This window comes from Haematobia irritans, chromosome 5 (assembly GCF_050003625.1).
Source record: "Haematobia irritans isolate KBUSLIRL chromosome 5, ASM5000362v1, whole genome shotgun sequence".
In the NCBI taxonomy this organism is placed as follows: Eukaryota; Metazoa; Arthropoda; class Insecta; order Diptera; family Muscidae; genus Haematobia; species Haematobia irritans.
In genome coordinates this window covers 73127933-73153511 of record NC_134401.1, presented here as the reverse complement: position 1 = coordinate 73153511, position 25579 = coordinate 73127933, and the positions used below count along the sequence as shown (strand labels likewise).

Below are 25579 nucleotides of genomic sequence, written 5' to 3'. Positions count from 1 at the left end.
ACAGCAACAGCAATAAGTAGTTTTCCTTCCTTCCAGTTTCTGCAGTAATTTGTGAAAGGTTAACTATGAGCGAGTACCGACCGTCACGTTTACTGCACCATCGAGTAGTTTATAGTAATTTTGGCTTCAAATTTCCAATTGAAATAACTATATTCTCAAGTATTTTAAACTCGTTAATAATTTTATGAACATTCCTGAGAATTGATTCGCATATATCATCATCTTGGATATCATTCGCTGCCTATCTGAAGGGCCTGAAGTATTTGGAGTTTGCGACGTTTGCTACTTTTTCTACATTTACGACGTGTATGTGACGTTTACGACGTTTACAACTTTGCGACAGTCGCAAACCTTAAAATGTTTGATACAGACCATCTCTGCTGATACATCGGGCTGCCACTTAACCTAACCTAACCTAACAATTGAATAAGTTTATTTTCTTTAGAATAAATTATTAAAGAAAGCAAACAATTGTTCACACCTAAATAAATTTATGTGTTGGTTGTAAAATTATTGTTTCGAATTTAAATATAATGTGCTTTTGAATGGTTATCGTTAACTTTAGGATTCAATGGAAAAATATTTATATATTACTCGACTTCACATTCTTCCTTTGTAAGAGTTTTTTGAATTTCTTCGAAAATTTCAAACTTGTGTACAAAACCCTTTTTTGTTACAAATTTTTTTATTTTTGCAATAAAAAATAATATATGATTTCAAATCAGTCCATTTCGTTTATATCAAGCACTGTTCTTTTCTGAATTTAAGTCTTTTATAAGACACACTTTACAGTTTCGTAGTAAAAAGTTAATATAATAGTATATAAAAGTTAATATAATAGTAATAATATATAAAAATTTAAAAAAAATGGTGTCGGTCGAAGCAGGGATCGAACCCAGGACTCTTGGCATGCAAGGCGGACGTACCAACCACTGCTCCACGTCGCCAACAAATGTATGTTTAACAATGTTATGTTGTTAAACAATCGTGGGCGCCGCAAGCTATGCTATATAAATATGACTTATAACGATAATTATCTCTTGATGACCATAACAGCTACGTAGCCCAGTGGTTAGTGTGCTGGCTTACAACATTATTTAATTTGGATGGAAAATGCATAATGTTTGGAACTTAGACTACACAAACATATTATATTGTTTAGACCAATAAACTTTCAAACATATTATATATTGGAAGAAATCAAATATATAAATGTTTGGGCAATACCCAAAAATGTATATGCTTGAAGCAAAATGTGTTTGGGAGTATATGTTACAGAAGCGATTTTTTTTGAGGGTGTAGATGTGTAATTCTAAAGTGTTTTTAACATAAGTGGAGTATTAATTACTTATATTTCTATACCCTTCCTTAATTAATACAATTTTAGCAAACTTCTAAATTTGTGTAATTTAACAAAATTAAGTGCTTTTGTTAACAAATCACGTGTTTAGTTCTTCGGCTACATTTTTCGTTTTCAACTAGTTTAATGCAACTCTGATTGTCTTAAAATATTTCGGTTGGTGTTTCGATTTGAATACCAAAATCCGTTAAAAGCCGTCTCAGCCAAATGGCTTCTTGCGTTGCCTCTCCCAAGGCTATGTATTCAGCTTCAGTTGACGATAAGGAAACACTTTGTTGTTTATGGCAATACCAGCTTACACATCCGCCTCTGAACTTGAAAACGTAACCACTTAATGATTTTCTGTCAATGACATTTTGTGCCAAGTCCGCATCCACAAAACATATTAAGCCTTGATTAAAGTCTTCATTGCTTCCAACTTTAAGTTTCAATTTTCTGGAACCATTAAGATACTTTAACAACCTTTTTACTTCTGTCCAATCTTCTTCCATCGGTTGGCTCAGAATAGATACTGATGCTGCTATATCTGGTCTGCTATTAACTGCTAAATATATTAAGCTTCCAATAGTTTCTTGATATACTTTTTCCAATTGATAATTGTTGATAAAAACGCTCGAGTTTTTATCAACAATTGATATATTTTATTATTTTTCAATACATTAAATTGTTTTCTGTCGAGTTTACAATATCCGACGTCTAACGGTATTTTCGAAATTTTGCTCTCTTCTAAATTTGTTTTTTCCAATAAATCTGAGATGTAATGATCCTGAAGGAAGTTATAGAAACCATCACCTCTCTCAATTTGGGCACCAAGATAATATTTAACGTCTCCCAAATTTGTAAGCTCAAAATTGCTTTCTAATATTTCTTCAATATCTTCAAAATCTTTGATATATTGTGCTGAAACTAAAATAGTATGTTGATATTTCCTCTTCTTCCCAACTTTGAAAATAAACAAGGATCTGCCTTGCCTTGAATAAATCCGTTTTTCTTGATTATTTCGAAAAGTTTTATATTCCTGCATCTTGCTACCTGTTTTAGACCATATAATTTCTTCTGCAATTTGCAAACAAGTGGTCTACCATCTTCAGATGGAACTTCATATCCTGCACGCAGAGAAGAAACATGATTGTCACAATCATATTCGAAGAGCAAAATAATATGATAGGAGCTATTTTTGCGGCGACCATGTAACAATTTAACCTGCAACCATGTTGGCTCAGTGAACATGGTTCTAAGAAAAATGTAATTGTCCTCATCTAAAATGTTATTATATTGATAAAAAGAATTTTGTTCAATGAAAAGACAATGGTCACGATTTAAAATGTTATGGTATTCATTAAAAATGTTTTTCTCCTAGTTAAAAGAACATGGTCACAACCTAAAATGTTTTGATCTTTATGAAAAAACTTTTTTCATCGTCGAAAAAAGGACGCCACTTGAGAAAAGAAAACACAACATTAACTTTATTTGTTTGTTTTTATTTATTTATAAACTAATTCATTGTTTATTTGTATTTATAATGCCGTTCAAGCAAACATCATATATTTTTACACACTCCATATTTACATCGTGCCCATCAAATGTACAAACGCAGACATCATGTAACTGCAAATAAAAATAAATGATACCATATAGCAAAATGCAGAACAAAAAACAGGTACATTTTTTCAATTACACTTTCCTTTTTTGTGTTCACATAAAACCACGTGCCACTTCTGAATAAATAAACACAGTAAATTAGTATTCTCCGTCCATTCCAAGAAACAATCAACACACGACTGACGCGCAAAATGAAAATCGTGTGTACCTGCTCAATGTTTTTATAAAATTCTGTTCGCTGCAAACAAGTTAAAAAATTAAATGGTCACGAAAAAAATGTAAATGGTCTTTATGGCCATGTAATGGTTCTAGACATGTCTATACTTAACCTATAAAAATACTTTTTTCCCTGTAAAAAAGTAAAAAAATTGAATGGTCAGATACATGATTTTCCCGACCATTTAATGGTCTCAAATTCTATCATTTAAATGATAGAACATGTTTGCGGTATTTGAGAACCATTCAAATTCTTATTGCCACCATACATTTTTCTCCGCTCGAAAACTATTTTTACAAAGACAAAATACATGGTTTTCGCGGCAATTACATGCTCTAGCTAAGCATTAAATGGATGCGGCAACCATGTCCAAACATTGTTTTTCTGTGCGTGTGGACGTCGTCGCATATATACACTCCGTTTAAAAATGCTGTTTTTATATCATAATGTTTCACTCGGGATTTATTTGCTCCTGCTATTGTTAAAAACACGCACACTGTGGTTTGTCGAACTACCGGAGCAAAGACTTCGTCATAGTCAACTCCAAACTTTTGACTAAAACCTTGGGCAACCAATCTACACAGAATTTTTTTTTTTTTTGTGATTTCTATCACGAAAATCGCGGATTCAATCAGTTTTTTAATTGAAATGTCTTCAATCAGGAAAATGATAGTATCAATCACCCATTTTTATTGAAAACCAACACGATTTTCAATTAAAAATTTAATTAATTTCGCGACAAAAATGAATCAACTATTTGATTGATTCAATTAAATTATCAATTGATATGGGCAATAAATTTCAATCAAAAAATTTATATATTGCGCCCCAAAATCTAATTAGTTTTTGTTTATGTTACAACCTTATTTTTTCGTTCAGAATGCCAAAAGACAAGAATTTAGTTCTGGTTCAAATTCACGTTTAGGTTTTATAGGTATAAAGCAAATATAATGTACAACTTTTATAACAATTTGAGTAGGTAACAAAGTTTGAGGTAAGTAACAAGGTTTATGTTAAGGTAAGTATGATTTTCCTTCTAGATATATTGATTTATTGCAATTCACAAACTCATATAAATACGATTTAATTCAATATAAGGACGAAGCAATATTTATGATGATCGATCACATTAAATATATGAGGAATATTTACAAATGTTTCCTTCAACAAATGTGCAATATTTACAAATTTAACTTCGAGTGCAATATTAGGTTAAGATTCAAAGTTTCGTTTTAATCCAGCTTTTACTTATTTTCATAAATATTTTAATTACTTTACAATTTTGGTTTTATTTCGTTTTAAACTTAGTGGTACGTATTGTATTTAATATAGTTTTTGTTTTTTTTTATCAATGCTCGTTTTACACTTTCAACAGGTAGGTATTTTAATTCTTATTATTGTACTGTTCCTTTTTTTATTTTGCAGGTTTTTCACTTCGTTATTTTATTTTAACTAAACTTTCAATTCTTTTTCTCTTCACGGTCACGGGGGTTGCGGTTAGAATAATCGATCAAAATGAACTGAAGATTTATCAAACGTCACTGCAATCGTCATTGTTGGCATTATTCAGCAAATGGACAACAACAACAACTGCAGTGAGACAATGTGGTTGCCACTCACACACTGATCGACATGTCAATCAGCAAACCGCTTTTACAGTATTGAGCAAAATTATAGCAACACCTATAATCACAATACTGATTAAATTTTTAGCACATCCCTAAACATCCAGCCCCCCGTGGCATGTGTGCCTCAAAGTGGTTTGTATGATGATTTTATTCTCTCGGCATGTTTCTGATGGGCCCGGGGAATACATATCCAAGATTGGTTTGATATGCATGTACGTCTCCAAGGCCGGTAAACACATGGCCATCTCTTCTCAAAGCAGGATACACGTCGGCACCAAGTTCTAGATCAATCGGGGAGTTCGAGCGTGGGTCAATGTCGGCAAGAGTGTCGGTTGCCAGATCTCTTGTAGGGTCATAAATTATTGGGTCAGAATAGGGTCGTGTCGGAAGTTCATTGGTAATAAGAGCATTTACTCGCAAAGCCCACGTGCCACTGGTACTTCGAGGCATTAATCTGAAGGTTGTAAACCTCTGGCCACGATGATTGAATGATCGAAGCCCAATACGACGAAATGTTGAGTAGGCGATTCTTGACATAGTCGTTGACTGGCTTATTAGCGCTCTCACTATAGTGTAGCGATCGACATCGCATCTGCAGATGGTTGTACCACTATGGAAACTGGAGGGCAGGTCGCAACGGGTCTTCAAGTTGTGAGGCCCCATGCTAAACTGTCTATAAAGCATAGTCAGGCGGAAAATAGTTTGACAATATTGGTGATGGGTCTACTTATTGTCCCTCTAGGTCTACTTATTGTCCCTCTCTTTTGATACGAACCAATGACCATTCGGTTGGACGGAACCTGTCATCATTGATGACAACGAGATCATTTTCTTTAATATTATCTTATTGATATTTCCGTTTGGTTCGACGGTGCAAATCATTGAGATATTCTGACTTCCACCGCATACAAAAATATTGTGATATAATTTTGAGGCGTTGCCATCTGTTTGCGAGAGTTACATCCTGACCGGAAATATCGGGCTCTGCAGGAGCCAACATGGATGTACCGATTAAAAAATGGCCAGAAATCAAAGGTGAAAAATCATTAGGGTTGTCGCTCGCTTTATGTAAAGGCCTAAAATTCAAGTAAGCTTCTATACGAGCTAATATTGTGGATAATTCCTCAAATGTGAAGCTCATACTGCGAATAAATTTTCGTAAGTGGGTTTTCAGAGATTTCACCCCCGCTTCCCACAAACCGCCCATGTGGTGGCACCAGGAGGTATAAATTTCCAAACAAGATTATTGTGGGAATACTGTTGCAAAGTTTGGGTCTGAAGTGTTTTTAGAAACTGAAGGCGATCTTTTCGGAAAAGTTCTGCAGCTCCAGCAAAATTCTTCCCATTATCAGAGTACATACACGAAGGACAACCTCGTCGTGCAATAAATCGTGAAAAAGCAGCAAGAAATGATTGCGACGATAAATCACTTGTGACTTCCAAGTGAAGATACATATCTAACCCTTAGTTATCAAACAGACCCTCGTTTTATAGTTCTTAATATTGAAAGGCCCTGTAAAATCCACCCCTGTATTAGTAAATGGTCGGGAAAGAAAGGTACGTTCAGGTGGAAGTGAGGCCATTATCTGTGATTGTTGTGTCGTTTAAATAAAATGCAAGTCTTACAGTTATGTATTACTTTCGTCACCAAAGGTTTTAATCGGAATATCCAGAATTCCGATCTCAAAACACGAGTCATAAGTTTATTACCACCATGAAGAGTAACTTTATGAATAGACTCTACCAAAAGGTGTGTGAACCGAGCATCATATGGCAAAAGAATAGGATGTCTTTCATTATAACTTAGAACGGGTGATTGTACAAGTCGTCCATTGGACCGCATCACCCCGTTTGAGCCAATAAAGGGATTCATTGTTAGCAAACTACTGGTAGACGAAATTTTTATCTTCTTTACTAAATTCGTGTACTCATGTGCAAAATATTGACTTTGAGTCATAATGACCAAAATTCGTGTACTCATGTGCAATTGTCATTGACTTTGAGTCATAATGAGCAAACGTCGTTTTGTTTCTTGAATTCCCTCTGGAGTTATCTCCTGGGTCGAAATTCTATGATGTGATCTATTTTGCCCGGTGTTTCTCCAAAACCGTAAAACATAACTCATTACCCTGTAAGCGCGTGGTAGTGAAGAGAATCGCATCAAAGGGTCTTCAAAAGAGGAAGCAGGTAAAACCTTCACAGTCTTTGTTTCGAAATTTGTGTCTCCCAACATTTCAAATTTCGGCCATCTGTCTCTAGGCAGTTTCAACCATTGTGGCCCATGCTACCATAAATTATGTGATTCTAATTCAGAAGGCGTACAACCTCTACTAGCTGCATCAGCAGGGTTATCTTCGGAGTCAACATGTTGCCAACATTTTCCAGAATTTCAGATACACGATTTTCCACAAATGTACTCCACGCGCATGGAGGCTTTTTTAACCACGCTAACACGATTTTCGAATCTGTCCAAAACTGGGTTGAGTAATTTGAAACTTGAAGATTTGTAATGGTTGCTGATGCTAATTTAGAAAGTAAAACTGCCCCGCACAACTCGAGTCGGGGCAATGAAATCAGATGAGTTTAAACTTGGTGATCTTGGAGTTCGACCCTAATATATAAAGCTGCCCCATATGCGCTCTCGGATGCATCGCAAAAACCGTGAATCTCTATTTTTGAACTTGGAATAAATTAATCCATCTAGGAATTTTGACAGAATCGATAGCGCCGCTATTTCTTACGAAATTACTGGAGCTAACCATCCACATGGGTCAAATAATTTTGCAATAGAAGATAAAACTTCTCTTTTGGTGCAGTTTTGCCTAACATCTATGGTTGGCTGATTAAATGTGAAAAAATCCCCCGATATATTCCACCTAACTCCTAGTGTCTTGGTTGATGAAGCCTCAGATAAATCCAACCAATTAAGTGGAAGCAATTGTTCTGAAGGCAAATCTTGAATAACGTTATGATTATTAGACGACCACTTCATTAGCTGAAAACCCGCAGAGTCCAAAGCTAGAATTAACTCTTTACGAGATTTAACAGTGTGCGCGCCAGCTAAAACATCATCTTCATATAAGTTTTCCCGTATAATTTTTGACGCAAGAGAATACGTGTCCGTCACATCTTCTGCAAGTTGAAGAAGTGTCCGGATTGCAAAGAATGGAGCGCAGTTAACTCCAAAAGTGACTATTACGAGTTCAAAGTCTTCTAAGAGGTCTGTGGGAGATTTTTAAAAGGTATACGCTCATATAGTGTCTGATTTTGGTCGAGCAGAATTTGTCTGTACATCTTTGTGCCATCCGCACTATAAACATACTTAAAGAACCTCCGTTTCAAAATTTGTAAGACAAGATCTTGCTGGAGAATGGGTCCAGTAAACAAATTATCATTAAGGCTTCGCTTGTTTGACGAAGGGCTTGAAGCATTGAAAACCACCCGAAGTTTTGTTGTCAGCCGATCAGGTGTAATCACCGCATGATGCGGCAAATAATAGTCGGAGTCTTCGCGATTTCTTGAAATTTTTCTCATGTGTCCAAGTTCCAAATATTCTAAAATTGTTTGATCATATTGTGCCTTTATATCAGGAGTCTTCATTAACTTCCTCTCCATTCGGAAAAATTGTGCCATTGCGATATTTCAAGAATTTCCTAATTCTTCACAATTTTTAAATGGGAGGGTTACAATATATCTGCCCTGTTCATTACGCTTTGTAGTGATTTTGAAGTTTAATTCGCAACATGCATCATCTTCTGATCTCAAAATCTTTTTTGGAATTTCCTCCACCTCCCAAAAACGAGTGAGAATATTTTCAATGGAAACAGTGTTATGTAAAGAAATTCGGTGTTCGTTCACCTTTTCTTGAATTATTGGACCACCAACAATCCACCCAAAAACGGTATGTTGGGCCAATAAAGAGCCGATTGATTTCATAGGAGTATCAATATCAAAAATTAAGGGAAGATCAACGGGTTGACTGATGTAGAATTTTGGATCTACCAAATCAAAGTTGACCAAATTTCAAAATGGAAACTAGGATCTAGACGAGAACGTAAATTGAAAAGACAAGCTTTTGTAGAAGTTTCTGCCAACATCTCATTAACTCCCGTAATATGTACTAAATTTCGTCTAGTTGGCAAACACAATTTATTTTTAAGTTTTTCAGATATGAAAGTGGATTGAGGTCCAGAGTCAATGATCGCTCTGGCATCAAACAATTGTCCGCGAGATTCGATTTGGACCAAAGCCGTGAAAAGTTATGTACCCCTGGGATGATACGCACAAGTTTGTGTAACATTGTGTGATGCCGCATGTTACATTCTCGACAAGTGTAATTGCTTTTGCAGTCTTTGATTCCATGATTGGACGAAAGACAATTATAACAAAGATGAGAAATTTTAACCACATTCTGTCGTTCACAGTTTTCTCAATAAATTTCGGACAATCCCGAATAAAATGCCTTTCTTTACAAAGTGGACATGTTTGTTTGTTTGGATTTTGATTTCTGGACGACAATTTAGAATCGAACTTATTTTTACCCCCGGTGTATTTGGTTTTTTGTGAGACGTTCGTTTGAAAACTATTGACAAATTTCCCTTTATCTGGTTTATAACGATGGCCTTCGTACTTATCCTGATTTTGGCTACTGAAAATTGGCTTTATATTCCACTGACTCAATAGTTTTAAATTTATGAGTCAAAAAAAGATCGAATCGATGCCAAGTTGGAAGAGTCTTGCAATCCTCTAAAGAATTTTCGAATTCTTCAAGAAAGGGTCTTGGCAATTTTGCAGAACAAAGATAAAGTAAGATTGGGTCCCATTGCTTGACTTCTATACTCAATGTTCCTAAAGTTTGAATACAAGTATTTACTGTCCGTTGCAGCTTCTGAACCTATAACTTGAGTCGATAGAAACATTTGGTAAATTAAAAATTATTTTCTATTGTTCATTAACCTGCATTCTTTTGTTCTCGTAACGATCTTTCAAATTTTTCCATGCCAATGTAAACCCATCGTTGGTGAGTGGAACATTACTAATTATTTCCCTTGCTTCACCAGATGTTTTTTGGGTCAAGTGGAAAAGTTTTTCGACATTGCTGAGTCGAGAGTTGTTTATATATATGGTGGAAAATAGATCTCTAAAAGATGACCACGCTGAATATCCCCCTCTGAAAATGTCTGTGTCACAGAGAGGCAGTCTTAATGCTGTTGAAACTAGTAGTGGGAGGGGTCCCAAACGATTGCCTTTCTTCCTTTTCTTTGGAAACCTGATCTTTTAAGGCGACTATATCCGCATTAATTGCACTCAGAACACATTTATATGACGACATTGCTTCATTATAGTGGGTACGAAGTTTTGATTTGTCAGTTGCCTAGTTTTCAGTAGTTTTTGCCACGGCATAAATACTCTCGAAATCATTTAAATCATTGATGCTATTGGCAAATTTTTCCCGAACAATTTTCTCCATTTTACTCAATTTGGAGTCTTAAGTCAAAATTTCGATTCGGCAAAACTTTGCAAAGATAAACAAAATGATAAACAAATGTATGCGAATTTTACCTACTTACAAAATTTTTTTGAACAATTTTGATGAGTTATTCACAATAATGTTGTATTTGAATATATGGGAAGAAAATTATATAAAATGATCAATTACTTTCTCAAACTTTCACAAATTTATAAAACCGTTGAAGTCAGAAGAAATAACATTAATATCGGGTCAGTTCCAGAATAGTGCAAACGAGAATGAAAAAACGTTCGAAATTCACAATAGCCGCCAATAAAAAACGTCAAAATATCGATTAAATTATTTCTGAAAAAACGAGCTGATTTTCAATAAAAATGACTTGGGTTACTTTGTATATGGCCACCGTAAAGTCAGACAACAAGTTACGACTTTTGACATACGTTTTTACACAATAAAAATTTTCCACAAAACAAATATGGTATTTGTAACACACTGTAAATTAATGGGTCGAGTTATCAGCTTACGGAAATTTACAGACAAGGTTACCAACGAATATCACCAGAAAATCAAACCAATTTCCATAAAAATATTCCCAAAAATTTACGGAAATTTTGCCAAAGCTTAAAATCCAACAAATAATCTCACAGAACAGTGAATATTGCCAACCGATTCCAAATTTAGATAAGAGTCTTCATTTAAATGAATTTTGCCATTCATAAATGATTTTCAAAATTTCAAAGATTCATTGTTGTTTTTTGATTTTTGCTTAAAACCATGCATTGACTAAACTACAAGTGTAGCTTAAAGAACAGAGTAAAAGAATGTTTGTCAAATTTATTTGAGCAAAGCCCTATAGACTGCAAGATGGTTGGATGGACGCACGTTTCGGAATTACCACATTCCTCATCAGCATCCTCTACTCGCAGCAAAACTATCAACCAATTATCAGAATAAATTCAGGCAGTTCATTAAACCCAACAATGAACCACACTTGAACCTTCCGAAAAAAGGTTTTACATTGATAGCCGGATTATGCCGAAATAAATTCGTACAAACAATGCAATTTAATGCCAACGCTACTTCGCAACTTCAAGGTGAATCTTCCAACAAACTAATACCGCTCTTGGATTTAAGAAAACTAAGAGTGAACAACATTTACAATTTTAAAAGATGAATAACGTACCCACCTTTTGATTGCAAACATATTTTTATATTCTTACATATTTGATAAAATGATGGAGTTGGTCAAATATATTATTTTAGTCCGTTTAGTGTAAACAGGCTTCAATGGAAAACGGTATTCACATTTCACAATTGCTTACCTTCAATAAACGTAGATTGTTTTCCATTTTTACAATAACACAAAACACAAATACAGTTAAATTCAAATGCGTTCCGTCATACAATTTTCCAAACCTTTACCACGTGGCCATTTATTGTTGCACACTTTATTTATTTCAACCCTTTGCTAGGATTTGTTGTTGCGTTCAAAATATTTATGCATACATTTTGAATGCAGCAGACAGAATGTCGCCAACCATGTTTTTCAATTTACGCGAAAAACAAAAACCCATCCGTTCGTTACGAGTTACTTCCACAGACTGATCTCTCCATCATACATTGTTGAATAAATACCCATACTTTTGTTCTTTTCGATCTTTCCATTGCTCAAAATTATTCAATTTCAATCACATGTGTAATTGGAAACGGAAAAATTTTCAATCGCGTTTGTAATTGACAATTATTTCCGAATTGATTAACAAATTGATTGAATCAATTACTATTTTAATTGGAAACGTAACAAATATCAATCAATTTTCGAATTGGTTTTTATTCGGATTTGATTAAATAATTAATTGAATCAATTAACATATTAATTGAATCCGTTTCCAAATTAAGGGTTGCCATTTTGGTCCGATCGGACCAAAATTGGTCCAAAAAATTTTACATTTTTAAATTGGGTCCAATGGTCGGACCAAATGGAATTTGATTGAGTTTGGTTCATTTTCGTCAAATCGGTAATTTTTAAAAATTTTCAATAGAAATAAAATTTTGACAAAATTTTCTGCAGAAATAAAATTTTGACAACATTTTCTGTAGAAATAAAATTTTGACAAAATTTTCTGTAGAAATAAAATTTTCACAAAATTTTCTGTAGAAATAAAATTTTGACAAAATTTTCTATAAAAATACAATTTGGCAAAATTTTGTATAGAAATCAACTGTAAAAAATTTGTATAGATACAAAATTATGCAAACATTTTGTATAGGAAGAACATTTTGTAAAAATGTTAATAAAAATAAAAAAAATAAAAATAAAATATTGCGATAACTTTCTATAGAAATAAAAGTTTGAAAATTTTTTCTATTGGTATAAAATATTGCCAAAATTTTCTATACAAATAAAATTTTGCCTATAAATAAATAAATTTTTAACAAAATTTTCAATAGAAATAAAATTTTGACAAAATATTCTATAGAAATAATATTTGGACAATATTTTCTAAAGAAGTACAAATTTAGACACAATTTTCTATAGATATAAAATATTGAAAAATTTTTTATGGCTAAATTTTCTATAGAAATGAAATTTAACAAAATTTCCTAAATAAATAATTTCTTTACAAAATTTTCAATAAAAATACAATTTTTACAAAACTTTCAATAGAAATTAAATTTTTACAAAATTTTCAATACAAATAAAATTTCTACAAAATTTTCTATAGAAATAAAATTTTTAAGAAATTTTCAATAGAAATAAAATTTTGACAAAATTTTCTATAGAAATAAAAATTTTGAAAACAAATTCTATAGAAATACAATTTTGTTAATATTTTCTATAGACCCGTGTAAAAATTGGAGGATCCAATCCTATCTAATAATATAAAATTTTATCTAATTTAATCTGTTCAGATATTGGTTCAGATATAATTAGATCTGCACAGATATGCTGTATATGGCGCTAGATCTGGTTAGATATAATCGCAGATCTCATCATATATAGTGTAATATCTAATTATATCTCCCATATCTAATAATATATGATTGGATAGAACCATTTATAGCGCTATATCTAATAAGTTATGGTATATATAACATCATATCTGACTATCTATGGGGTTAAATATGGTCCAAAAGGTAATAAAAAATCATGAACACGTTAAAACTACTTGAAATACCTCTTTATATAAGAAAAACCATTGCAGAGTACGCTAAGTCAACTTAGCATTTTTTGATGGAGTTCGTTGTTTTTTATTCGCATTGATGTGAATTGCATCCTTTCAAATGTTCGAATTTATTGGACACTTCTATCAAAAGTTATTGTTAATATTGTACGCAGTCTGTGACAAAAGTTTTACAAATTTCCAATCCAAAAAGGGCAAAAAAAAAAAATTCGGTCTAAAGTGGTCTAAGTCATTTTTAGCCATGGTCTATTATAATTATTTTCAATTCGTACACCCTCAAAAAAAAATCGCCTCTTTAACATATGTTCCAAACATATTTTGCAGGAAGCACATATATTATTGGATACTGCCGAAACATTAACATATTTGTTTTATGTGAACATATTATATGTTTGGAAGCATTTTGAGCCCAAAAATATTATATACTTGGAAGAATTTTTCCCAAAGACGATTGTGCTCATTCCCTAACATACTCGTAATTCTCACTTCCACGAAATATTTTAGTTCTTGGTACCTTTTTCTGTAATACAAATAATGTTGAAGAAATTATTCACTTTTATAAATTATTTAAATTTTACCTTTCGCCTGCACGGAGAATCGAACCGAGGACCATACAGTTTGTAAGCCGACACACTATCCACTGGGCTACGTAGCTGTTATAGTCACCAGCAGATAAATATCGTTATAAGTTACATTTATATAGCATAGTTTGCAGCGCCCACGAGCCCATGCAACCATAATATTATTTAACAGAAACATACATTTGTTTGCCACGTGTAGCAGTGGTTAGCATGTCTGCCTTGCATGCAAAGGGTCGTGGGTTCAATCCCTGCTCCGACCGAACACCATTGGTTTTTTTTTAATTTACGCATTTATATTTATACTATATTAAATTTTTATAATGAAACTTCGAATTGTGGGTTATTAAAGATTTATAGTCAGTAACAGTGCTTGATATAAGCGAAATTGACTGATTTTTGGATAACATATTATTTTTTTATTGCAAAAATAACAATTTTGTAACAAAAACCTGTTTTTGGTACAAAACTTTAAAATTTGGAAGGAATTCAAAAACTCTAACAAAAGAAGAATGTGGAGTCGAGTATAAACATACATATATAATTTTATAATATAAACATAAATTTATTTAGGCGTGAACAGTTATTTTACTAGCATTTAACACCATCGCTCTAAAATGCCTTTTATTTTTCTTTAATAATTCATTTTAAAGAAAATAAACTTTTTAAATTGTTTTAGCTGCAAAACTCGAACTTAATGCTCGCTTTATATTTGAAGGTGTCCGTCAACTCCTCGTGGACTACTTATTAATAAAGAGGAACTAAACTTTGTTTTTATACATTTTAATGTGTAATTTTTCACTATCTCCTCCTTATTTCATTTTACTGTTCCAACTGTAAAAAGAGTATAGTGCCCTTTCGTTATTTTTATGAAGACCCCTGATTCCTTTTAACGAACCAAGAAAAAAATTGTGCCCATAATGCCAAATGGTAAACAAAACACATGTCCATACATACATAAAATGCTGCTCTCACGGCGAAAACACATGCTGTTTTTTTTTTAATGTCTATTCTCTTGGTTCCGAATGTCTATTCTCTTTATTCAAATTAAATAATATTTAGACTTAAGCATATCAAATTTTTGGCGTTCTCATAAACCAGTTTTCCGAAACAACATACAAACGGTTTCATGGAAATTGTTCTATTTTGATTCTTTCGCTGTGTTATGTTGATATCTTTTGTCAACTCTCCCGGTTTCCATCTCTATTTCTTTCTCTATACTCTCTCTGTCGCTTTGAATAAAATATCACAACATATGTATGTTTAGTCGAAATTTGTAAATTTATACATGTTTGCATTCACACATATGATTTTTATGAAACATTCATGCCCCAAACATAACATATTCTAACATATTAACATATATGTCCCAAACATTTAGTGTTAGTTTTGGAACATTACATTTTTGCACTTAAATATATTGTGTTTTAAAATTGTGCCCGAAACACATTTTGTTTATATCGGAACATATGAAAAACATATTTTTCTAAGAGCGTACATACTAAAAAAATCCACAATAAACATGATTTTAAGACCGAAAAAAGTGAATTTATATCTTGAACGGTTTTTGAGAAATTCCAAAAACACTTAACTTGTTTCCCGTAATATTCACCTTTTAGACTTAGCGTACTTTGGAATGCAGACATGATATTTTCTAATAAATGGGTTTTATACATTATAAAAGTCCTTCATGTTTCCATTAAATTCGACAAACCAATTCGGCCTTTAGTGTGAACAGCCTTTCAGTCTCAACAAAAACCCATTAATAACACAAAGATCCCAATAAACACAGGATGAGCGTTTTTCAAATGCAACAACTTTTCAGTTTGAGGGTAAATATAATTTTCAACATAAATTCAACTTGACTTGAAATAGCTTATCTTCAATACATCTTCAAATTGTTTGCGAATTACTTCTAATTTGCAAAAATGTTTACGAAATCTTTGAAAAGGTGTTGAAGATAATATGAGAAAACTTTGACAAAATACTACCCTAAAATGCAACGAAAAAACCATGTGGTTTTCAATACTTTATTGTGCAACGAAGTTCGTGGTCAATTGCAAGAAATAAAAATGGAAAATTTTAGACAAATAACCAAATAGTTTATAAAAATAGGTAAGTGAAAATAAAAAATGAAATAAAACTTTAAGGAATGTATATCTCTTTGCAGAAAACTAAAATTATGGATTCTACGTTCTTGAAAACATTAAAAAGCTGACCGATGAAAAAATGGTGGACAATTAACTGGAACTGCTTCAAATAGTTTAAAATAATTGGTACGTCAATATGAAAAATTAAATCAACACTTTAAAGAAGTCACTAAATTTAAATCTCTTTGCAGAAAACTAAAATCTTTGGATGCTACTTTCTTGCAAACAATAAGAAGCTGACCAATGAAAAATGAGTGGCGTATCGACAAGAAAAAGTTTCCAGAAACATTACAAGTGCAACCAATTAAAATTGTTAAAAACAACAAATTGTTGAAATCAACAACTTCTGGATGAAAATGTGCATCACATCGTCAGTTTAATTCATATGCTATTATCAGTTTAAAATGGATATTTTGTGAATTCCTTCTGCTGGAAATCAATTCTAACACGCGGTCCAGTACGTTCCTAATTTCAAATTGCCCGCATGTTAATAAAAGGAAGGAACCAAAAGGAAGGAAAACGAATTATCAATGCAAAAGTGTTTGCTAATAATGTTTAAGATATTTAAAGTTTTGTTGTTTGCTTTTTTTCTTATTTGTTGATATGTTTAATAAGATTATTATTTATCAATTGGTATTGTAGTGTATTATGTAGTGTAGTGTATTATTATATATTTTATTTTGATGAAAATGAATAAATTATACAAAATTCATAGAATTTTGGCTTTGACTTTCAATTTGAAGTGGGGATATCATTCATACAAATTTAGGTTGAAAAGTATTTGCAACGATGTTAAATTTTAATTTGACTCGCATCGAAAATTGTTTGACAAATTATTGAGTAGCGATGCATTTCAATTTGAGGATAACACTTGAGATATTATTGCTAATGTGTGGAATTTCATTGTTGAGGGTAATGTCTGTTTTTTGTTGAGAACGCGATTTTCTCAACAATTTCTCAACTTGAATATTACCCTAATCCTTTGAAAAAATGTTTGAAAAATTGTTGAAATTTAGCATTTTTCAAACGTTTGTGTTTATTGGGATAACACAAGAAAGGCGAGAAAATTAAGAAATACTTAATTGTTTTAATTTGGTAAATTGTAGTTTCTTTTATTGCGGAGATTATGTAGGTAAGTAGATTGTATTTGTCATTTCTTACGTAGTCCTTTCCATATATTGTTTTAATACTTTCTAGATTAGGAAAAAGGAAACCACGGTGGTATTGGTTACCATGCCCGGCTTACATTCAAAAGGTCATGCGTTCAATCCCAGTTCCGACCAAAAATTATCTCGGCGGTGGATTATCTCCTCATAGTAATGCTGGTGACATTTCTTACTGCTTCAAAGATTCTCTAAGTTTTCTCAACTCAACGTGAATTGCCGTTCAGACTCGATTATAAGAAAGATGTCCCATGTTATTGAGCTAAACATTGAATCGGACATCACTCGATATGATCACTGTTCACGAATTCTCTTTAAATGTGACTATTAAAAGCAACATAAAATTATAACCTTTTTAGCAACTTTTATTGCAACTTAAAGAAGAATGATCCAAAGCAATCCTTATACTAGCTTACATAGTTCAATTTAATTCCTAATACTATTTACTAAATTTCATTGCCTTAAGGAAAAAACAAACGAAAAAAACCTGGACAACAATACCCCCTTAATTGACTTTGGTGGAATTCAATTTATATTAAAATTTTTTAAGTGTATGTAATGGTTATGGTTAGGTTATGGAGTGTATGTAATGCATACACTTTTTGTATTTTTAAATAAATTAATTGATCTCATATTATATACAAATTATGGGCTTTTATTATGAGCAGGTATATAGGATACCTGCTGTTGAAAGATCTCGAAAGATACAAATGTATCAAATAATATACAATTATATCAAATTAGATCTGATTAGATGTGTCTCATTTTTAAGATGTGATCAGATCCAATTTCATAGTATTTAGATCTGACCAGATATAACCATTTTTCGGATCTGCTCAGATCTGACCATATCTTGGCAAAGATCTAACCATATCAAATCAGATCCCCCAATTTTTACACGGGGAAATAAAAATTTTGAATAGAAATAAAAAATTCACACAATTTTCTATCGAGAAAAATTTTTAATTTATAAATGGTATTAACTTAATTTTGAAAAATGGTCCGCTGGTACGAATTTTTGTCCAATTTTGGAAAAATGTTGGTCCAAAATAAAAATTCATTGTGGCAACGCTGCTTGTATACCCGCTTACATCCAATTGGATTTCTGCGTTCAGGTTAGGGATGCCAGACGTGTTCTTTTAAAGAGCACATGTGCTCCTTTTTACAAAATGTGCTCTTAAAACAAGATAGGCCAAAAGAGCACGCAAAAGTGCTATATTTTTAAATAAGCACTCTTTTTGTGCTCTTTGTATGCATTGATACGGATTTCCATAAATTTTGATTGCTCAGTGTTCTATTTTGAAACCGAATATGGCAATGCCGAGTTGTAACGTCGATCTCCGACTTTTATGTGTTTCTTGCAATTACGCCGCTACTGGTTCATTCATAAACATATGAGTTTGTCTTTCTGAACACAGCCAATTAATCAGCTGATTCTAGAAAAGCGCGGCGATTGCTTTCATCATTTGTCATAGTGAAGTGATATCAAAAGGAACTTCTACTACATTTATTTTCCGACACCAGTTCTATTTATTTTGTAACAAATTTCACTTGTAACGAATTTTGTAATTCTGGCGATAATTTCAATATCACCCATAAAGCGGTGGCGTCATTTTGCTGAACGACTTGGTTATATTACAACAGGTTAGTAAGATTTGAAAAATTTACTGCGGTATGTTGTTCATAACAAGTGGCCATAATTTTAGGCACGTGTGTGGGCAGGAGTTGGAACTGGCCGGTTCCTTTGCCATATTAATTCTCCACTATTCAATTCTTAAAACTAGCCTACACGGAAGACATAAGTCAGTAAGACAGGCAATCAACCACCGTAGTGATCATTGGTGGTCATTTAGGAGGCTCTCAGACATTCCCTGATTTACTTTATATTTCAACCCAATTTGGACATTTCATACCCTGATTGACAACAAATTTATCAGAAAATACCCGGCTTAGTCACAAATTCATTTGAAATCACCTGGACGATTTTCCAATATATTGATTTATTCTCTGTCGTAATTTCATATTCTGTGTTGAGAATATTGCAAATAACTGTACAATTTGTGAAAATCATACATACACGTTGTGCATGGAGTACAAATCTATTTACGTTGTGTGTTGGAATACTACAAATAACTGTAAAATTTGTAATGATCATAAATTTGCGTTGTACATCAACTTCATGACGTCATAAATACAAGAGGGCGAAGTAATTGGCAAATTATATATTATCAACAACAACTTGGAGTATAAAATATTAAGAGAAGGGATCTTCTTTATCATAATACTCTTCAACTTGTATGACAATTTCTCTTACCACCAACCGATGGATGCGCATTTTTCGGAAGGAGTCAAGACTTAATGTAAATACCGTAATGTACCAACCATAACAATTTTAACAATTATTAAGTATTATGTAGAATATGTAGTTTACTAATTACCTGGCCTATATACAACATCTTTTTCAATAGACGTTAAATTTCCATTTTTGTGGGTCATACCATTACAGCGCAAATTTATATCATGCTACATTTTTTTTTAATTTAAAATCGCCTATCCTAAATCGATCTAAGTATAAATATCATTGATTTTTTTCTTTGTATTAGTTAAATATATCTCCGGCTTGCTTCTGGTAGAAAAAAATACAATATTTTCTGTTTTTTTCTTCTCTAAATTAGTATAATATGATTATTCGATAGTTATAAAGTTATAATAATTCTTAAATTTAAATAAAGAGAAATGTTTTCACCAATGAAATGTGCAACTAAATAGACCTATTGTGTTTGTCAAAATTAGGGGCAGTTAAAAATTTATAGGTACGCATACTGCCATGGCGTTCTGATTTTAGGATCAGCGGGTGGGAACAAAGTACCTCCGAACTACAACATCTTGTTCGAAAATACAGATAAGTCTTCGAAGAAATAATTGTGGCCCCCTCTAATTTATTTGGCGACTTTGAAAGGCATGAAAAATTGTACTGTTTTCGTGTGTCTGTTTGTTTTGGGAACAAAGTACCTCGCCAGCCGACTGAAGCAAGCCGAAGAAAACCTATCATGCCACACAGTTCCCGGACAACAGATCAACCGTGGTTGAGGACACGTAACAATAGATGGCGCCCAACGTGGGGCTACACACACACAGCACACTTATTTTCTTTTGAAAATTTTTTGTTGCAATTCTAGAGACGTGAGTCCTATAGTGAGTTCATTAAACTAACGAATAGTTGCTAGGTCCTACATTGTGACATTGAAATACGAATGGTGCATATTCAATTCTATCTTAGAATATCATTATTTGGTATGAAGATCTTATCTATTAAAATCCATGATGGGAAAAACTTCACTTGAAGTGTATCGAATACACATATTTGTTTGCAATGTTTTGATCATTTCATTTGAAGCTAGTATTAATACAACCAACAAATAATCTCGAGGATTCATAGTTTCATTAGTCCAGTTCTACTGTCATTTTATACGGAGGAACTCGTTGCAATGTACCACATTTCTCAGTACTTTGTTAATAAGGTTGTAAAGCCTAGATAATGCAGAATAAACAAATTATTATTAAAATTCCATCCGCAGTATACTCGAACACATCAGTCCGATTAATCGAGCGCGTATTTGCCGCGTTGTAGTTCAGATTATATTTCAATCAGTAGTTATTTATTAAGGATACATCTTCATAAGACAGGTAATATAGCTTGGAGCAGTATTACCTTTGCTATGAGAAATTGTACCTTAGGCCTACATATCTGGAACTTTCTAGGAAACTCTTAACATCATTAACCCTAGGATATTTAATTTTGTTTTAATAAAATCAACATTATAAATTAATCAGATAGATTACTTCACATGGTCTATGTTGCATATGGATTTGGAAACAAACATTTCTCATATGAAATAAAAAAAAATATTTTTTTGTTGTTACATTGAGATAGTATTGGTGCCATTGGAATATATGAGTTATGAATACTAGATCGACAACTCGTGGTGCGAAAAGAATTTCTAATAGCGTCGGGTTTAGAACTTGCACACCAGGTAGAGGCAGAAGAAAAGTTCATACGGGAAAGAGTAATATCTTTAATACTTCTTTACAGACTATAACTAGGCTTCTTAATACACCTTCTAGAAATTCCTTATCGGGATCAAAGAAACAAGAAATTCGTAGAACCGATCTTAATTCTCAAAGCACTTCATACGCTGACTTGAACATACCCAGCATGTCCGAAAACGAAGAATTAGACGTGAGTGTTAGTACTTCTGATCAGGTACCAAGGGGGACTTTGAATCTTCCTGACGCATTACCATCGAAATTAGTTACACATGGATCGAATGACAATTCTGTTGACTCCCTCATTCAGACAATACAACAACTGATTTTGTTCACAGAGAGAATTTAGGGAAGAAATACGATCGATAAGAGATCGATGAATGTTTTATTTGGAGCGTTGCCAAGAGCGCCACAAAATTTTCCGCCACCTACGGCACCAACTCGAATGAATTCTGATACCGGTACTTCCAATTTTGCGATTGATCATTCAATAAGAATGAAAGAGTGGAATATTACTTACGATGGCACTGGTAGGGTTTCAGATTTTTTATTTAAGTTGGATAGACTATCGGAGCGTTCGAATTGTTCGGAAGGCCAAATACTGGCAAATGTACCAATTTTCTTGACGGGAAAAGCAGATGAATGGTATTGACTGTTCATTCGGCAAAACCCTAATCCAACTTACTACCAATTGAAACAGGCCATTACGAAACAATTCGGTACTCTGGAGAGTGATCAGGATATCGTCATTAGAATGTCAATGAGGAAACAAAGCTCACGCGAGTCATATGACGATTTTCACACGGCAATGATTTTCAAATATATATTGAATAATAGACTTGAACGACCGATATCTGATTCTTCGTTGATCGAGATTATTAAACGTAATGTTTGCCCTGACTTAAAGTACATGTTATTCAACTCCAGTACGAATGATTTAGATAGTTTTAGCAGAAATTCTGATTCAGGATAATTGGATCCGGAACCCGTTTTATTTTCATCGTAGAGTGTATGAAATTGATCACGTCGACGAATACAATGGTAGTAAAGGACAGATAGAGGCTATGAGGTTGAACAGGACCCAAATGGATTTTCTAAACTCAAATGCTGGAACTGCTCCAAGATGGGTCATTCTTTTATGTATTGTCCTGAGGACTTTCGGAACCTCTTTTGTTATAAGTGTGGGCAACCTGGAGTTGCAACCCCAAAGTGCCCAAACAACCATACGGGAAACCTGAACAAGAGCGAGTCGTTAACAGGGGATGCTCGTTCTTCCCACTAAATCCCGAGTTGTATTCTGTGATAATACTATTTCCCAAAAACAAAACCCCATCACGATTTTACAACCATTAAGTTATGACAAATGTCTCCAGGTGGACCTAGGACGTCCCACATTATCTGAAAGACGAACGAATTACAATAAGGTTAGGAATGAGATATTTGGAGCCTCTCCTAGAATTATGAAATGTCGAAGAAGATTCAAGTTCATTAGAGATATACATCGAGAACTTGTTAGTTCTTGTTTGCACGTTGGCGATGATAATCGACCCTATGCAAATATTCGTATTTTTAACCATGACGTTTTTCTGGCGCTAGCGTTTCTGTTTTGGGTCAGAATTGTTTTTCTTTCATTAAAAGCCACGGTATTAAATACGGACCATTTAAATCAATAGTTTCAACGGCGGATGGCTCAAAGCAGCCAGTAGTAGGTTTTTGTACATTGCTTGTTGTTTACAAGAATGTTGAGAAGCAGATTGAATTTTACCTGGTACCATCTCTAAAACAGGAACCATATTTAGGCGTGAACTTCTGGAGCGCGTATGCTTTGGCTCCGAATATTATTCCTGTAGTTTCTGAGGTTCAAGTTAGGTCCTAGAGGCCAGAATTTCATGTCCTAACTGCTACCCAAAAATTAGAGTTGGAACGTGTGAAATTCCCATCTTTTTCTGAACAGGGTCTTGGGTGTACGACATTGATCGAACACCACATAGACACTGGGTGTACGATATTAGTCGAACACCACATAGACACTGGGAACGCCGTCCCCGTGAAATCTCGACATTTTCCATTGTCACCGCCCAGACAACGAAATAGACCGATTATTGACGATGAACGTTATAGAGGAATCGAATTCTCCTTGGTGCAGCCCCGTTGCCCTTGTTCGAAAACTAGGAAAGGTACGATTGTGCCTGGACTGTCGAAAGGTTAACGAGCTGACCAAGAAGGATTCGTATCCTCTACCCCATATAAACGGCATATTGTCTCGTCTTAGCGACACCTACTACATCAGCGGGATAGACTTAAAGGACGCCTTTCTCCAGATAAAACTCTCGGAGTCTTCAAAGGAGAAGGCAGCCTTTGCTGTTCCGGGGAAACCATTGTATCAGTACTGAGTGATGCCATTCGGACTATGCAATGGTCCCCAGACAATAAGCCGTCTCATGGACAAGGCAATACTTTCGAGACTCCGAGAGAATGTATTCTCTCGGAGTCTCGGAGTGTATGTAGCGCTGATTTTGACTCACAAGGCAAACCTTACAATAAATATTGAAAAGTGTAGTTTCGCCCTAAGGGAAATTAAGTACCTTGGGTACATTGTCGGTCAGGGTTGTCTTAATGTGGATCCCTCAAAAGTCGAGGCCATTAAGTTGTTTCCAGTGCCGAAATCCGCCAGACAACTCCGCCGATTCATTGGCATGTCGAACTGGTATAGGACCTTCATTAAGAATTATTCTGATTTATCAGGCCCACTTACGGACTGCTTGAAAAAGGGTGTTAGGCCATTCAAACTGTCCGAAGAGGCTATTGAGTCCTTTTCGAGATTGAAGGAGGCCCTTAGCGCCGCACCGGTTTTAGCCCAGCCCGACTTTAGCCGCGAAGTTTCGATCCAATGTGATGCGTCGCGGATAGGTGTCGGAGGGGTCTTATTTCAGGTGGATGACGAAGACAGGGAAAGACCCATTGCCTTCGTTTCGCAGAAACTGAATAAGGCCCAACGCAACTATTCCGTAACGGAACTCGAGTGTATGGCGGCGATAGTGTGCGTTAAGCGTTTTCGACTGTATGTTGAGGGTTTGCCCTTTAGGATAATAACGGACCATTCAAGTCTAAAATTGTTAATGAACCAAAAACACTTGAATGGCCGTTTAGCCCGTTGCAGCTTGAAACTTCAGGCGTTCGATTTTAAAATCGAACACCGCAAGGGCTCCCTCAACATAGTACCCGACACGTTATCAAGGTTCGACGTAGATGAAGTTGGTCAACTTGGATATTCTAACATCGAGGTAGACATGAACTCTCCCGAGTTTAATGACATAGATTACCAGAATCTTCTACAGGTCACTCGTGAAAAGAGTGAGAATTTTCCTGACTTACGTATCATTGACGATTTGGTATACAAAAGAGTGAAGTTTCGGGAAGGTTCGGAGGATAAAGAGGACAGTCTATGGAGGCTGTGGGTCCCCAGAAATTTAGGCATTAGCTTGACCAGGGCTGTACACAATAGCAATATCGGACATCATGGAGGTTATTTCAAAACACTGGCCAGGGTGCGACAAAAATATTTCTGGCTCTCCATGTGTAAGGACGTTCGCGATTGTGTACAAAGATGTGAGGAATGTAAATTGGTGAAACCGCCTTATTACACATTAAGACCACCTATGGGGAGTCCATTTTCTACTTGCCGTCCTTTTAAGCGGTTATTCTGTGTATATTCGCCGTAGCCCAATGCGAGTGAGAGATCCAACAGGGAAATAATATCGAAAATCCGTCTGTACATCAAGGACGAGCCAAACCATCAAAATTGGGACAAGTGCATACCGAATATCCTATTCGTACTTCGAAGTGATTTTCATTCGGCAATAGGTTGCTAGCCTTATTATGCACTGACAGGCCATAATATGGTTCAGCATGGGACAGCATATGGTATCCAAGAGAAGATTGGTTGTATGACTGATGATGACATTGACGAATCAGAAAGAAGATATCGGAAGGCTTAGCATCAGCTCATGAGAAAGCAAGGAAAACTTACAATACCAGATGCAAGACTGTGCAGTTTCGTGAGGGACAGGAAGTTTTCGTAAGAAATTTTCAACGTAGTGATTTTTCTAAGGCAATAAATGCGAAATTCTTACCAAATTTTAACAAGTGCCGTATTAGAAAGAGAATAGGTAATTCTCT

The 25579-nt window shown here is 34.2% G+C and overlaps 3 protein-coding genes across 3 annotated transcripts; all 3 read right to left on the bottom strand.

Annotated features, from left to right (window-relative positions):
* Window positions 1-1503: 1503 nt before the first annotated feature.
* On the bottom strand, window positions 1504-1851 carry LOC142239834 (uncharacterized). The gene has a single exon (XM_075311595.1). The coding sequence runs from the start codon at window positions 1849-1851 to the stop codon at window positions 1504-1506; it is 348 nt and encodes a 115-aa protein (XP_075167710.1).
* Window positions 1852-5651: 3800 nt separating this feature from the next.
* Window positions 5652-6262, bottom strand: LOC142239833 (uncharacterized). Its single transcript, XM_075311594.1, has 2 exons — window positions 5991-6262; window positions 5652-5949 (listed from the first exon to the last, which is right to left on the bottom strand). Exons 1-2 carry the CDS (start codon window positions 6260-6262, stop codon window positions 5652-5654), a joined length of 570 nt encoding a protein of 189 aa, XP_075167709.1.
* A 2-nt stretch (window positions 6263-6264) lies between these two features.
* LOC142239832 (uncharacterized) lies at window positions 6265-6680 on the bottom strand. Its single transcript, XM_075311593.1, has 2 exons — window positions 6447-6680; window positions 6265-6393 (listed from the first exon to the last, which is right to left on the bottom strand). The coding sequence occupies exons 1-2, from the start codon at window positions 6678-6680 to the stop codon at window positions 6265-6267; spliced, it is 363 nt and encodes a 120-aa protein (XP_075167708.1).
* Between the last annotated feature and the right edge of the window lie 18899 nt (window positions 6681-25579).